Source organism: Musa acuminata, chromosome BXJ2-8, assembly GCF_036884655.1.
Source record: "Musa acuminata AAA Group cultivar baxijiao chromosome BXJ2-8, Cavendish_Baxijiao_AAA, whole genome shotgun sequence".
Lineage (NCBI taxonomy): Eukaryota > Viridiplantae > Streptophyta > Magnoliopsida > Zingiberales > Musaceae > Musa > Musa acuminata.
The window spans coordinates 8919252-8935101 of NC_088345.1; the positions used below are offsets into that span (position 1 = coordinate 8919252).

Here is a 15850-nt window from a genome sequence, read left to right on the forward strand (position 1 = left end):
TCATCATCTATCATAGTTGTAGGTTTTGCACTATCCCCTTGCAAAGGTCCATACAAATCTTTGCAATACAAGAGATCTTCCATTCTTGGTTTCCATATCATCCAATTATTTTCATTCAAACTAATCATGCGAGAAATATTACTGGCCTCCATGTTCAAATACAAAAATTAAATCACCAAAACCCCGCTCTGATACCAGTTGATGGGGATAAAAAAAGGAATAACCTTTGTATAGGAACAAATACTAGAAGATCAAAATACGCAGCGGAATAAAATGGAAACACAATCAAACAGAACACCAAGATATACGTGGAAAACCCCTTCAATGTGAAGGGTAAAAACCACGGGGCAAACTAGAGATAATCCACTATGAGAATAATGAATATACAAATCTCAATCTCTTGCCCAAAACCCTAGCAACAACCACAAGAGAATAACTGGGATACAAGGATCACGTCACTGCCCACAATATCTAAAACCTCCCCAAGTAATCACAGCAAGAGTCTACTGTAGATTTGATCTAACCTGAGATGAGAACACTGCTAGATGATTGTGAACAGTCTCTCTGCGTTGTCCTTGTCTTCTTCCCTTTCTTTCTCTTCCTTTTCTGCCTTGATCTCCTTCTTCTCTTTGGAATCCCGTGACCCCAAAGATCTGCCTCGTTGCTGCCTTTTTATAGCTTTAATCTGTATCTAAAACGCAGCCACCACACCCCCCTAATCTTAATTAGGATTAGGTTAAGAGGGGGTGTGAGCTGTGGGCTGAATATGGGCCATCAGCCCAACAAGATGTTCACTCGAGGAGTTTTATTTGGTCGGAAACGGGACGTGCCAAATGACTCTCTGATTCTTAAAGTCCTTTTTATTGATATTTTATTTTATAATCATCATCGATTACATAAGACTAAGTTCGTGCGAACGGTGTCATGCTAACACAATATGTTTATGCCTCGTTGACACATCAACATTCTTTAATCGATCAAACACTATGTGTCGATTTCAGATTTACGATGATTATAACTATTGCTAATCCATCGTATTGCTAATCCACGGATTAGCAATATCGAGAACTAAAATGAAAAATGAAGTTATCGGTGAACAACAATTGACTTTGGTAATAAGCTCAATAGGAAGTTTGGCCCAAAGAAATATTTTATGATATGAATAGAATATTTTCTTTTGGGGTTCATCATTATCCTTATTCAGATCTCACCCCTCATGTTGATCGATCGATCATGTGACGAGTTATGATTGGAGTAAAATTTTCTCCTATCACACATCAATTTAAATGAAATATTTGTATATATAAATATTTTTATTTTGTTTTATTTTGAGGAAAATATTTATTTATTTATTTATTACTAAAAGGAAGCGATGGATTTGGCAGCTCACATTTGAGTGAGTAGAGTTCGTGGCGGTGGCGGCGGGATGGTGCACGTGGGCGCCCCCCTATCCGCCCCTTTCTCCCTCGGCGCCTCGTCTCCTCGCGCTCGTCGCCGCGCTTCTCTTCTCCCCAAACTCACTCGCCGGCGCTCAATCAGTGAGTCTTCTTCCTCTGCTCCAATTCGTTTGTGCTGTCGATCGCTGGCTTCGTTGATGGATCGAAGCCCTAGTCGATTAGCTCGTACTTTCCACGTGACCTCGTGCAAATTCTTTTCTTTCCCTCCGGATACTTGTAGTTGATGTCCTCGTCCATCTTCTTCGGCAAATTTCGACTGCGCGATTTCATAAAAACGATCGCTATCGATGCCTGTTGGCTTCAATAAATACATTCGCTAATGTTCTATATCACAACTATCTCAATTGTAGAGACAACTTGTTAGTATTTTTGCTACACGATAATGCTGCCTTGTCGATACTTTTGGCAACAAGAAAACAACTTTGGAACACACATCTTTATGACACCTCTTATGAACCACTTGGCAATCTCACTATATCACAATAGCTTTTGATGTTAACTATGAATTTATGTATCTTCTTATGAATTATGATTATATGTCATGCTAAAAGGTAAAATAATCGAAAACTTGTGAGCCAGGTATCTAGTGTCAACATACCTTTGCTTGTCACTGTTATCTAATGCTAACAAATTGTGGTCTCAAATTTCATGCTTGTTATTAGCTCCAAATTAGTTGGTGATTAACTACGCTAAGAAATTATTATCACAAATCACATTGTTATCACACTTTTGCCTGCAGTTTTCTTCAGTAGTATGACAACATAAAATTTATAGTTTAACCCACACCTTGCTTATATTTTCTACTTGATGTGTCCGCTTTATGTATGTTCTTCCTGTGAAGGTTTTTGTAAAATTTTTCACTCTGTTCTCAACTGTCAGTGGCATCCATGGGAGATGATCCAATTCGGGAATGGATTCTTACAGAAGGAAAGGCTACACAGATTACAAGAATCAGTCCCATTGGTGGTGGTTGCATTAATCATGCAAGCCGATATGACACTGATTCTGGTTCCTTCTTTGTGAAGACAAACAGGCATGCCACTTCATTGAAATTGTTCTAGGGTCAATTTGCATACTCTAATATCTTTTGCTATCTCATTGTGAGTATGTTCGTCGTACCATATAACAAAGTTGCACATAGTTTTATTAATGAAATACTGGTGAAAATGTATGAAAACATTATGAGTCTCTTGGATTGTTTGCTTCTTACAGTGTGCCCATCTTACTGGATGATATGCAGCCAATCCTTATTAGTCTGTAAAGTATTTCCATTATTTATAAATGGCTACTAAAATTATAATTGTGCAAGTTTGAATATAATGTATGTGCAACCAACAGTTTCTCCATATCCATTCAGTTAATCATTGAAGATCTACCCTCCTGAATATAATTAAAGTCTTTTTGGTTGGTAATTTTCTAGTGTTTCTACTTATTAGTTTTACTGCTTATGGAGCATTGTCTTTATGGTTGACATGCATAGCTTATCATACATGTTCTATGATCTCTTTTGTGGCAAAACAAGATTTCTTTTCAGTTTGAATATTGTCTTTGCATGCTTTAATTAAGCTAACCTTTTATTTCTGTTACGTCTCAGAAGAATCGGACCATCAATGTTTGAAGCAGAGTCCCTTGGTTTGAGTGCAATGTATGCCACCCAATCAATTCGTGTTCCTATGCCATATAAGGTAGTAAGCCTGTGTCCTTACCCCTTCTTATTTTTGAAGTGCCTTTAGTGGGGAATGGAAACAATATCTTCTAATGTGTAGGTTGGACCTTTACCAACAGGTGGTTCTTTTATTATTATGGAATTTATTGAATTTGGGCCTTCCAGGGGAAGTCAGGTGACACTAATATTATACAGTACTTTACCAAATAGTTTTTATTCTCAGTGCTGTTTAACCAAATATCTTTCTTCAGTCAGTGTTAGGAAGAAAGCTTGCAGAAATGCATCAAGCTGGAAAATCTAGTAAGGGTTTTGGTTTTGATATTGACAACACTATTGGCAGGTGAATTTTCCTTGAACGTTCTTTGTCTGAAATCAACTTTCCTCGTGACTTTTGCTATCCGAGTGAATGAAATTGCATATGTACAAAAAGTTGTTTCTTTGAAATCTGTGAAGTTCTCTTGGGTTAATCTTCTATGATGTGTGTTCAAGGCAGGAACAGCTGTGCTTCTCTTCCTTCACTGTTTTTCTGTCTCCCCATCATGTTTACATGTTATATTTCTGCTGTTCCGTTACTTTGTTGTACGGATAAATTCTTGATTACAATGTTCTGATATCTTTAATTGCCATGCTGCAGTACTCCCCAGATAAACAGTTGGTCTTCAGATTGGATTGATTTTTTTTCCGAGCATAGATTGGGGTACCAACTAAAGTTAGCATTAGACCAATATGGGGACTCTGCAATATACGAAAAAGGTATCGTGGTGTTAAAAACCACATTATGCCAATTATTCTTGGTGTTAGCGATATTATACGCTCCACTAAGTATTCAGCATCAGAGAGTAGACAAAATATTCTGTATTGTTACATGACATGCATTTTATATATGTTTGTTTTACTGAATGGTGATACATCAACATTAGAAGCTAATGGATGGAATAACTTGGTTGAAGTTTCATGTGGATGCACATTTAGTAATTTAATTGCTTAAGTCTGGTGATGATAAGTATATCCATGTTAGAAGTTCTTGTTATGTTTCTTGACTTTCATTAGAGTGGGCTGCAATTAAGGGTTAGACAAATCTTGCCATTGGTAAAAAGGAACTTTGCCTGATGCAATTTAAGGTATCAAGGATTTGGTAACAAGGATGTAAAAGGGGATACAAGAATAATGATATAAACCTCATATTGGATAATTTTCTAGGTTGACATTTGCATTCACGTTGACTTACTACATGTGATTTTCTGTCATTTGCTTAATCATGTCAAGTGCATTTATAAATTTAAGTGAATATTGTGTTGGAAGTTCTCCACTGAAAAATCTACGAGTTCAGTTCCAGTCTTCAGTAGTCTTGATCAGAAGCCTTGCCCCACTGTGAAAAATCTACGAATATTCCATCATTAGAGAACTTCCTAATGTCCATCCATCAGTTTGAGATCTTTGATCAGAAGACTTGCCCCACCAGTTGAATTTGAAAAATCTTTGCAATGTAGTCTTTGAATTGTTTTTTCACCCTTTTTCATTGGTGATCTTAGGAGAAGTGTTAAATATGTTGTTTGTCTTTCCAAATTAACAGGTCAAAGATTGATGAAAAATCTGCAACCACTTTTTGAAGGAGTTGTCATTGAGCCATGCTTACTCCATGGAGACCTGTGGAGTGGTAATATCAGCTCTGACAAGAATGGGGATCCTGTTATATTGGATCCAGCATGTTACTGTGAGTTCAAAGTTTCATAAAACATCATAGTTTATCATAATTTCTTATTATTATTTGTTTCAATTTGTAGGGCCTCAATGTGATAGATATTTAAGTATGTGTTATCTTTTTCAAGAAAGTGCTTATACCAAAAATCTTAGTCAAAGCAAATTGTACAAGCATAAGAATAATTACCCAAGTAAAATAAAGGACAACTAGTAAATAAAGTTCTATTTAATTGCAGATGGTCACACTGAGGCAGAATTTGGAATGTCATGGTGTGCAGGATTTGGAGGAGCCTTCTATTCGTCCTACTTTGAGGTCCCATTCTCTCTCTCTCCACAAAGATCAAACAGGAATAAATAGAATTTTCAACACTGCAAACTGAAACATCTACTGAAGTTTTTATACAGTGATTTTGCATGCGTGGTGATAGTTATGCATAAGTTCATCACGTGTCGGTGCCTTGGTGGTTGTTTAGTTGCAGATATCGACGAATAATTACCATATTAGATGTTACAAAGGTGGTCTGAAAAGCAACATCCATTTATGTTGGTCATTTCTGCATGTCAGTAGTCTTTTGTCAGAGATGCATGAAATGTTGAGTTACCTCATGGTGATGCCCACAGATGGTATCTTCCTATTACTGCTAGTTAAGTACCTATCGCAGAGAACAGAAATATGAAAAGAACTAACTAATTGCAGGAGCATGGAACTTTGCATGATTTGGTAATGGAGGAGCCACATTTCCTTTTTCTTTTCATGAAGTTGTAGTGGGTACGGTTGTAGCATTTCTCTTGACTGCTTTGAACAAACTCGTTCAGGTGATGCCGAAACAGCCAGGCTTCGAGAAGAGGAGGGATCTCTACATGCTCTACCATTACTTGAATCACTACAATCTATTTGGTTCGGGGTACCGCTCATCAGCTATGTCGATCATAGATGACTACTTGAGGATGCTCGAAGTGTAGATTCTCCCACTGAACCATGGAACCTGTGCTTGGAATTCAGTCTATTAGAAACCCATAGCTGCTTGTAAATTCCGCTGTAATTGAAGTGTAGATTCTTTGGCCACCACGCTGCTTGGATTCTTGTGTTGTTCACGAAGGAATTGTTCGGTGTGCAAACACTAAAGATTGTGAAGCTAATATTTTTCTTATCAAATATAATTGCTTCTCAGGAATTTGTTTTCTGGCTTTCTGTCATCTTTGTGTGTGTGTGTGTGCGTGTGTGCGTGCCTTCAATAATCTTTTTGTGTGTGTGTTTGGGTGCATGCGTGCGTCCAATAATCTTTGTGTATGTGTGTGTTTCAATAATCTTGATTTAGTTTGGTTAACGAATGGATAATATTAAGGAATTAGAAGTTGATGATTTATAATAGTAAACGGCAATAATAAATTTTTTTTATATCGTGTCTCTCAAGGATTAATTAAGTTATTTTTAGTTTTTATTTTTATATTTAAAAATTATATTAACATCAGTATAGTTACGAAAGTAAAATATTTAGATCTATTTATCTTAATATCATATATATTTAGATATATTTATCTTAATATTATATATTTTATCAATAAAAATATAATAAAAATAAAGAGTAAAAATATATTTTTAATATTTCAATTAGTAGTGATAGATGATATTGATGGTGACCGATGATGACATTATTAAGTCATCTTAAATAATTATTGTGGACGAGGAAAATGATGACGGGAGATAACCTTCGACACAAATGTAAAATTGCTCTCATCTCTCGTTATCAATCTCCTTATTCATAATAATCACTTACGGCTCCCAACGATATCATCCATCGTTATTATTGATGCCATCCATCATCACTAATTGAAATATTAAAATTATATTTATATTTTTTATATTTTATTGATAAAATCAATAACCTCAAGATAAATTGATATAGATATTTCACTTTTATAACTATAATAACATTAATATAATTTTTTTAAATATAAAAAAATATTAAAATTTTTAATTATAAAAATTCTATAATTAATCCGCCTTCCGTGAACATAGATCGTTGGCTCGAGCAAAATGAAGCGTTGTTGCCGATGTTTGGCTCAACTTAGCGGCTGAGGCGTAGAATCTGCCGTACGTAAGCGTAAAACACATGCTTCCTATGCGTTTCACCGAAAGTCGGAGGGACCCCAGCTATTGGCGCCACGAAGGAGTGGATAACCGCACGTGACAGATATTTATGGCGTACTAGCTCCAGATGGCACGATGACGCCTCTCGTTTGGATAAGGTTGAATCTGGCTGCGGTTTCCGGTTTCCGGTTTCCGGTTTCCGGGTTCCTGTTTTATGCAGCCGATTCCAGTCCACTGTGAACACCGTACTGTTCCGTGACGGGGAGTCCTGTTTCAGTCGACAGGTCTCTGTGTGCAGGTCAGGTCAGGCTAGGGAACAAGAAGGAACTTCGGATGCAGCCAAACGGCGGCAGGCGAGTCCCAGTCCGCAGGTCCAAGTCCGAACGTGATCGACATTAATGATCAAGACAAGTCTCGACGAGGTCGGATTTGGCCCAACCTCTAGACTCCAAAGCCAGCCAGAGGAAAGGAAAGGAGAACGAGTCTAACCCACACTCTAGACTCCAAAGCTGGATCCCCTGCTCGCCCAACCTGGCACTCCGTGTGCCGCGTACGACAGCGACGCCCGGTCTTTCCCGCCCCCAATTTATACCGCTCGCTCAACCCTCCCTCGTACCCGTCAAACACACTCCTCACAACAGCAGCGGCAGCAAACGAAGAAGAAGGTGGGAATGGATAGCTTCAGCAGCGACTCGTTGGACTCGCCGTTGGCCCGGAGGTCGGCGGGGGCGGCGGCGGCGGCGTCGGACGAGGAGGTATCCTACGCGACGGTGTCATCGGCGCCGCCCAAGAGGCGGGCGGGGCGCACCAAGTTCCGGGAGACGCGGCACCCGGTGTACAAGGGGGTACGCCGGCGCAACGGGGACAAGTGGGTGTGCGAGGTGCGGGAGCCCAACAAGAAGTCCAGGATCTGGCTGGGCACCTTCCACACCGCCGAGATGGCCGCCCGGGCGCACGACGTGGCCGCCATGGCCCTGCGCGGCCGCTCCGCCTGCCTCAACTTCGCCGACTCCCCGTGGCGGCTCCCCGTGCCGGAGTCATCCAGCCCCGCCGACATCCGCAAGGCGGCGGCCCGCGTCGCCGAGGCCTTCCTGCCACGGCCGTCTTCCGAGACGCCCATGCAAATGCAGGAGCAGATGGCGACGGCGTGGGCGGCAGCCGACGATGCCTTCTTCGTGGAGGACGGCCTCAACTTCGGAATGCAGGGGTACCTGGACATGGCAGAAGGTTTGTTGATCGATCCACCGCCGCCTCCGATGGACTACGAGGACGACAGCTACGGCATTGTTCCCCTGTGGAGCTATGCCGTCTGAGACCTGATGGGAAAATACTGTACATTATAGACAAAAGATTGCTTCGTGGCCGGAAATGGTGGCCACTGTAGCGCCTCTGCTCTAAATTAGGGGTAATAAATCTGATGAGGTCCGTTTGAAGAGGAACTCATTCAAATAGCGGAGGAGGGGAGGGAAGCAGGGGAAGAGTTCAAATAGTCTTTGTTTACCGAGCAATGCATTGTTAGGGCTGTTTTTAGGGTTAATTTACTGAGAAATATTACCATTTATATGGCTTATTATATGTCGCATCTACACTGAGATAAGGTTCAAGACAAAATAAAAGAAAAAAAGCAGGTGAGGTGGCAGCCCTTCATTGGTGAAAAGCAGAGGTCCCACCATGCACTATCAACAGGATCCACAGCATTATACTGCACTAAACAGAACTCCACTTCGCGTACATATATATCAACTGCTCCCGAACTTTATCTCAACAGTGTCGGACGAATGGATTGTGAGGAGAGAGAGGGTGACTCCATGTCGGCTCTGTGACACGTGTGAGAAGTCGGCATGTCCTCTGTCATGTTAATTAGGTTCTGCTGTGCTGTGGTACGAGGGGGAAGCATCATCCAAAGGCGCCGCCATTGCGTTCGTTGATCCATTGAACTCCGCTCGTGGGAACGGTCCAGACGAGACGGCTGCCTCCGATACTGCGGTCGTCGGCAGTTTTGGTTAGCGGTGCGATCCACGTCATTCCATTAATAAAGATCATGTCCCCCGTACAACCAATCTGGACAATAAGTGACAAAGAACTCTCTTCCTCCCTTTTATTGTTTTTGTGCATCCTCGCTTGCGGAGGCGTTGGATTAAATCAACGCTATCGCAGCTTTGGTCCACTCGGAAGCCTGCAATTGGATTTCTTCTGTGCATAATCAATGAAATGCCGCTGGGATTTGCCGTGGAATGGGTCACAAATTCCACCAAGAAATGATGGACATCAAAAGAATATATGTCGCCATCAATAAGGGCCAAGTACAGTACAATGCCACAAGAGTTTCTCAAAGGAATTTTTTGGACATCAACCCGAAGGAAGAATGAAAACTGAAAAGCAAAGGGAAAAAAAATAGAACATTCTTCACCTATCAACAAAACGATATTGAAAAAGACAATTAAAAGAACAATTACATCTCAATCGGTCAAGAAAGGGCAATGGGTTTCGTAAGCTCTTTGCTAACTCTTACCTAGATTTCTTCGTGATAGTTGATGTCCGGAACTTGGCATCTTCGTAGACGAAGCTCCACCAGAGATATGCAAGAGGGATGTTGGTGGCATGCCACAGTGCATGGGAATCGACGTAACCCTTGTAAGGTGGAAAGTCATACAGCTCCAGAAGAATAGCCATGGCACCACCAACGACAACCGCCCATATCTTGAAGCGCGATGGATGATGAGTTATCCCGGCCCAGACTGCCCAGAAGAGCACCTGAGCAATGCCCATGGTGATGCAAACTTTCACGTTAAGACCTGCAGAACAGGTAGTGCCAGTTTCAGGCTATTCCCACCTAATAAATTTATGATGAACAAGCTGTCTATCAGATCTAGCAGTCAAAGTTATCAAGTCTCTGCATGGAAAACTAAAGTTTGCATCCCAATTTGCGGCAGAAGATTTCTGAAGAACCACTTAGGAATCACTTTGATACTGGCCATATTGCACCAAGGAACTTGACGATCTCAAAAAGCACAAAAATTATAAATAATTAGAGAAACAGGTTCTGGAGGCCTACATGTACAAGGAAAAGTAGCAAACCATCTGCAGGAATCTCACAGGAATTTTCTCCATACGTCTACTATTGTTGTTATTGCAACTATAGAAGAGTATCTAGTAACAGATGAGCACTCACCGTAGTCCAGTTCATAGAAGTTGAGATATAGGATATGTGTCGTCAGAAAGGCCAACAGGGGGGCAGCAACCATTACTCTTGAAGCCTCATTCTTCACATTAAATGTTCGCAGTACAGCCAGAATGAGGGAGAACCCAAGTAAAGCCACGGATGATGAATAATCCAGCTTCTCTGTCAAATCAAAACCTCTGCAGAAAAGATCAACCAAAAGCAGTCAACAACAAAACAATGATACAGGGATCCTATTATTTTGTTTTTATCAAGACAATGGGGGGAAAACATGATACACATACCGAGTATGAAATATGGCACCCCAGAACCAGGCATTCATGGATAACAGCCCATATATATGCCACAAGCAAGTGAACTCATAGTATGTCTTCCCACTGTGGGGCCTAAGGGGGAGCTTGTAATATGCTAGAAGGAAAAAAGACAACCATCCATTAAACTGGACGACAAGAGTTAATGCAGAGAGGATAGCAGAAACAGGCTCCTGAAAAGAAACAGCATTCAACTTGTTACAGACAAGCCATGAAAAAGACAAAAAAAAGATTTGTAACATCAGTTGCACTTTGATGGATGGAATTCAATTCAGCATTGAACGAACGGCTCACCTGAAGCACAGAAGATCGCTTAAAAGGCCATTTACCATGATACTTAACAGGTTTGAGACCAAGTGCCTCCCTTTCTTTTTCTTGTTGCATCATACAAAAGTATTGACAGTCGCTCCTACAATTCCACTGTTTCCACTGAACATATAGTGGCTCTTGCATATACCACGGACTGTCAACAAGTACACCGTCAGACAGAAACTGGCAGTGCTGAATTGAGCTGGCTCCAACAGATCCTTTCTTTTCACATTGTTCGATACATTCTCTGAAATAAAGAAATGTCAAAAATTCAAGAAAATAGAATCTTATTTTCTCATATGTTTAATCAGAAAGTGATATCAGAAAAGATTACATCTAAAACATAAAAGGCAAAGAATCAAGTCCAAGCTCTTTCAACATTTTTAAGCATTCATATATGCAACCATGTGAAAACATAAAATGGTCAAAGATTTGAAGAAACTCAATAGATTAGACACTATGCCAGTCAACGTCCATTGGCAATAGTAGGCCATTTTAACAGGAGATATGTTAATTTTGAACCCATTTGGCTCAGCTTCAAATGAATGCCTTGTTACCTAAAATGGAGCTTCCTGTGGATTTCAGTTGTTCATCATTGACACCCTGGATTTCTGGGGATGTGGGAGGGGCATTATTGCTGGCATCATGTCTACATCTAGAATAACCTAAGCGAAAAGTATCATTAGCAACTACAAGGTGTATTCATGTCAATAACTAAAATTGCATCTCTGTAGGAACGATCTATTCACGTTATTGGTGACCAAGTAACTGATGATTAATGTCAAGAAACAAGACGCATAAGACTCTTTCAAAGGATTGTGTTTTTGATGATTTATACACCAACACCCGACAACTGATATCCATGGTTCTCCACAGAATTAGAACACAATTTTTTGGCATGGTTACAACATCGTTAGTATTATTTGTCAACCAATTTTCTAAAGTGGTTCCAGAGTTGGCATATCCTACTTTCTTGTTTAATATAATAAAATTAACAAATAAAACTTGTTGGGAATTTGTTCTCCTCTGTGCATTATAGTCTCTCTGCTCCACCCAATTTGCCAACATTCTTCCCATTTTACCTAGGTACTATGTTAGTCCCCTTTATCAGCATTTATTTCTCAAATTAGTTTCATTAGTAATTAAAAAATCAATATTGCATTCATTTCTCAAAGACTTTACTGTTGTCTTCTATGACAAAAACAACAGCATTGAGTACAATTTTCATATTCTGTTACTGCAATTGTTTTCATCATTTGTATCATTAGTGTTATTATTGCCATTGTCCTTATCATCAAAGTAATCACTAGCAAAATCATAATTAAAGACTTTCTACTCAAGACCATCACATAAAATGTTAGATCTCATCAACTTAGTATCAAGTGATATGAACAGGAAAAGCCTACAATTCAAAAGAGAAAACAAAAGGGGACCCAGTGGATCATACTCTGCCAACATGGACTTTGAAGAGGGCCAATATACATAACCCTACCCTTGAAAGAAAAATGGGTATTTCCTCGGTCACCCAGATCACAGAGGAGAAAAATTATGGTAGCATCATATAATTCAAAACAAATGGTATGAATGAAAATTGAACAAGCTTGGTGCTAATTGACTTTTTCTTGTAAAAGTTTTTGAACCATGGTTTGATCCTTTTTACCTTTTGAAGTTTAATTAGAGATCAGGTTTAATAACTACGCAGCTAAATAATGTCAAGTCCAAAAAAATCCCATTACTTCCTTTCCGTAAATAAGGGCTTATGACGATTGACCTATCATTTTATGTGATCTTGTCTTTCTTCCCCTCTTTCCCAACCCTGAGCCTCATTGTGAATTGTGCCATTACCAACTTGTTGAAGGTTCCCTGATGACCATTTTCATCATGTGGTCATGGACTCTTAGTCAGCTTCCACCATCTCGAGAAGTGTTTTCACCCAAGGAACTTCTAGACTAACTCCAAAAATAATGTCCATCGTTAATTATTAGTTGCACCACTTTTGACTCAAAAGTACTTCAAATATATTTTTCTTTAGCTTTCTTAGAAGCAACAAAAGAATATGATAATATTCTGCAATAAGTGCCTAAAGGAGACAAGTTGCACAACCTAAACTCAATTAGACACAGTTGAATTAATGCTAGTCAAATTCAATACTAATGAGATTAGGCTGCATCATCAGCTGAAAATTGCATCCAATCCTTTCCAAGGCAAGGTTCACCGTACCGTACCGTACCGGCGTTTCGACCCGGACTCGGTACCGGTACGGTACGGTATATCGCTCGGTACACTCACGTGTACCGAGCTGTACACTGCTACAGTGTTACTGTACACTGCTACAGTGTACTGTACACTGCTGCAGTGTCGGTACGGTACGGAGCGGTCCGCGTATCGCTGGCCTGTCGGACCGGTACGTACCGCCCGTACCGGGCGGTACAATCGGTACGGCAAACCTTGTTCCAAAGTATATTGGGCTACAAAGTAGCTCCGAATAAAACCTTAATGGTTAACTATTAGGTAGCAGCACTGTCTAAATTGTTTCAGTAGAAGGGAATTATCTTTGACATCATTCAGAGAGAAAATTAATATTAAAATAAGGCAGTATACAATCAATTCAAACTAACAATACAAGAAAAGATGTTTAGCAAAGCAAGATATTATTGAAACATATAGCTTATTCAGCAATTTCTTTCCACGCTAATACAAAAACTGTGGTCATATGCTACACGTGCATAAAGCAGTTTGCAGCTTTTTATTTCTTATGTATCTCTTTTGTTGACTAATTAGTAAGTAAGATCTAAATTCATAGTGATTGCCCATGCCAGTTTTGGTGACCCACACTAGAGAAGCGTACACCCAAAAAATAACAATAACTGTATGAATAATATTCTTTTCCTGCTCAGATGTGCAGTACAGGGATAAAGGTTCATTTCCTTCATATAGAAATGTCATGGCAGTCTTCTATTAAAATTTTAGATCAACATGAAGCCAACCAACAGGACCCATATCTCGAGTGACATCAAGTTTTTGTGACTCAGGGCAACACAATGCCAATCTCCGACCCTGCGCTGCTACCAATGAACTAATTAGTGTTGCTCAGCCAATTATCCTATACCTTCCAGGGAAAAAAAAACAAGTCTTGAATGGAATTAGGAAAAACTACTATTTTTTTCTTTTAGACTTCTCCAATAGGGTCACCAAGAGATAGATGATCCTTATAAAAACAACATTAATATTTCCAACATTAGAGCAGGAATAGCAAAACCTTTTACAGCCCTGATCACTACATGCTTTGGAATTAAAGGTTGAATTTGTTTCTGGAGTAGAACGTTCATCTTTCCAGTAGATCCAACCAAGAACTTCATTACGGTTGTTAGAGAGTCTCTGACCAACACTGCTTATCAACGATACAGGCTCTACGGGCCGACAAGCTAAAGATAAGCAGACACCAAGATCAACTAACAGACATCCGAAGCTCAAAATCTTTTAAAACCTGAAAGCGCTAATAGTCAATTTTCTTAACTAAAAATATAAACCCTTTTATTTTTCCAAATTTCCCAATTACCGGCCCAAATTAAACAATAACCTCACCAATGCTGCGGACAAACACAACATCTACCAAACCATTTTCAATTAGGGAGACAAACCCACCTGTAAAGCGGATCAGCGTCGCCCTCGCTGGCATCAATAGCTCCAAAGATCCATCCAATTGAAACAATCACCAGAAGCCAACAGCGATCCATTTCCCAGCTCGAACCGGCACGCGATTCAACTGAATGATCGTTACACGAGGAGCAAGAACACCATGATCGGACGAAAAAGAACTCCCATCGAAGATCTTGTCTCCGGAGAACTGCTCGAAGGAGGAAGCGGAGAGACTCAGGAGGAACCAAGAGGCTTCGAATGGCTGTCCTCCCCACCACCTCCTCTTATCACTCTTTATCGTCCGTCGACGCACACTACGCTGCGGCGAACTCAGGAGGGTGACGTGTGCATTCCGTTGTGGGCCTTTCCGTTAGTGATTGCCAAAGTGGTAGCGGAGAGGCTCGTGGGTCGACTTTGTTAGTACCGAATTATTATAATCCGGCGCAAAACCACGAGCGAACGCGTGGGGAGTACCGTCTTCGTCTACGTCCCCTACCCTGCTTGCCAACATCGCGTCCCTACCAGCTTAGTTAATGGAGGAGCCACTGGGGCCCGGTGGCAACAGAAATGTTGAAGACGACGCGACGTTAAAGGGCATTGGCCCATGGATTTGTGCATTAATTACCAAGTGAACCACCCCGGATCTCCGGGGCTAAGCGCAGTGGGCCTGTCCAAAATAGTCATAATGCCCAGAAGCCACACCACGGGGACCGGCTCGCGGGGCCATAGGATTGTCCTATTGGGTCCCACTATAAGAATCGGATTCCATGTCTGAACCGGACAAGTTGTGCAATTATATATATATATATATATATATATATATATATATATTCGAAAATAATAGTCGATGCATAAATAATGATTCGGATTTTTTGGGGTTAATATGACTGTTGACATGATCCATATAGCATCACTATTGGTGCCAATTTTTTTTTTTCTCTTTTAGTCATTTTCGTATATCTATATCAAATTAATTGGGCATGTCATCACTTGTTTTCGTGGCAACTTAAAAACATGGAGTCACATGCAAAATACATGCTCACGCGAATCGATACAGTGTGAGGTGAAAGTTACGATGCATGTCTGAGACATCTTAATTTAATGCTCAGCAATGTTAAGGCTTCCTATCAATCTTATCGATGTAATTGCTATGGAATAGTGCCAAACAAAAGGTGAGTATTTTCCATTAATATGCATCATATTAAGTCGAATAGAGTTAAAAATTATTGTAGCTATTTTTTTTCTCAATTGATTACTAGCGCAATGATATTTGAAGCTGCAAATCATATCACTATATTTTAAATATTAATATTTTTTGTAAGGATTTTTTAATTTAAGTTTTAATTAGAGTAATTTGTTGATAAAAATCATAAATTTTGAGATTGATAGTGTTTAATTTTGAAAAAAAATATTATGAGCGACAAAGATATCATCTAGTTTAACTGATAAAAATATGATAAATAAAAATAATAATAATACTATTATCATAATGAC

At 39.9% G+C, this 15850-nt stretch overlaps 3 protein-coding genes across 5 annotated transcripts; 2 read left to right on the forward strand and 1 right to left on the reverse strand.

Annotated features, from left to right (window-relative positions):
- The first annotated feature begins 1386 nt into the window (after positions 1 to 1386).
- On the forward strand, positions 1387 to 6008 carry LOC135619086 (protein-ribulosamine 3-kinase, chloroplastic-like). 3 transcript variants are annotated; one of them, XM_065120711.1, is made up of 9 exons: positions 1387 to 1538; positions 2337 to 2490; positions 3052 to 3142; positions 3224 to 3298; positions 3375 to 3463; positions 3758 to 3876; positions 4697 to 4837; positions 5061 to 5137; positions 5641 to 6008. In XM_065120711.1, exons 1-9 carry the CDS (start codon positions 1427 to 1429, stop codon positions 5785 to 5787), a joined length of 1005 nt encoding a protein of 334 aa, XP_064976783.1. In that variant the 5' UTR covers positions 1387 to 1426; the 3' UTR covers positions 5788 to 6008. The 3 variants fall into 3 exon arrangements, with proteins under 3 accessions (XP_064976783.1, XP_064976782.1, XP_064976781.1); XM_065120710.1 differs by lacking the exon at positions 5641 to 6008 and adding an exon at positions 5298 to 5620 and having other exon boundaries at positions 3055 to 3142; XM_065120709.1 differs by lacking the exon at positions 5641 to 6008 and adding an exon at positions 5298 to 5617.
- A 1510-nt stretch (positions 6009 to 7518) lies between these two features.
- Positions 7519 to 8486, forward strand: LOC135619088 (dehydration-responsive element-binding protein 1G-like). The gene has a single exon (XM_065120713.1). The coding sequence runs from the start codon at positions 7588 to 7590 to the stop codon at positions 8227 to 8229; it is 642 nt and encodes a 213-aa protein (XP_064976785.1). The 5' UTR covers positions 7519 to 7587; the 3' UTR covers positions 8230 to 8486.
- Positions 8487 to 9180: 694 nt separating this feature from the next.
- Positions 9181 to 14712, reverse strand: LOC135619087 (uncharacterized). The gene is made up of 5 exons (XM_065120712.1): positions 14363 to 14712; positions 10703 to 10964; positions 10382 to 10581; positions 10089 to 10276; positions 9181 to 9711 (listed from the first exon to the last, which is right to left on the reverse strand). Exons 1-5 carry the CDS (start codon positions 14452 to 14454, stop codon positions 9425 to 9427), a joined length of 1029 nt encoding a protein of 342 aa, XP_064976784.1. The 5' UTR covers positions 14455 to 14712; the 3' UTR covers positions 9181 to 9424.
- Positions 14713 to 15850: the final 1138 nt, after the last annotated feature.

Excerpts from the sequence above, each read along its gene's own strand:
- LOC135619086 (XM_065120709.1), top strand. The coding sequence starts at position 1,427 with ATGGTGCACGTGGGCGCCCCCCTATCCGCCCCTTTCTCCCTCGGCGCC. Across the intron at positions 2,491-3,051 it reads TTCTTTGTGAAGACAAACAG|AAGAATCGGACCATCAATGT; the intron begins GCATGCCACTTC and ends GTTACGTCTCAG. Across the intron at positions 3,877-4,696 it reads CTCTGCAATATACGAAAAAG|GTCAAAGATTGATGAAAAAT; the intron begins GTATCGTGGTGT and ends CCAAATTAACAG.
- LOC135619088 (XM_065120713.1), top strand. The coding sequence starts at position 7,588 with ATGGATAGCTTCAGCAGCGACTCGTTGGACTCGCCGTTGGCCCGGAGG.
- LOC135619087 (XM_065120712.1), bottom strand. The coding sequence starts at position 14,454 with ATGGATCGCTGTTGGCTTCTGGTGATTGTTTCAATTGGATGGATCTTT. Across the intron at positions 10,965-14,362 it reads GACGCTGATCCGCTTTACAG|AGAATGTATCGAACAATGTG; the intron begins GTGGGTTTGTCT and ends TCTTTATTTCAG. Across the intron at positions 10,582-10,702 it reads AGCGATCTTCTGTGCTTCAG|GAGCCTGTTTCTGCTATCCT; the intron begins GTGAGCCGTTCG and ends GTTTCTTTTCAG.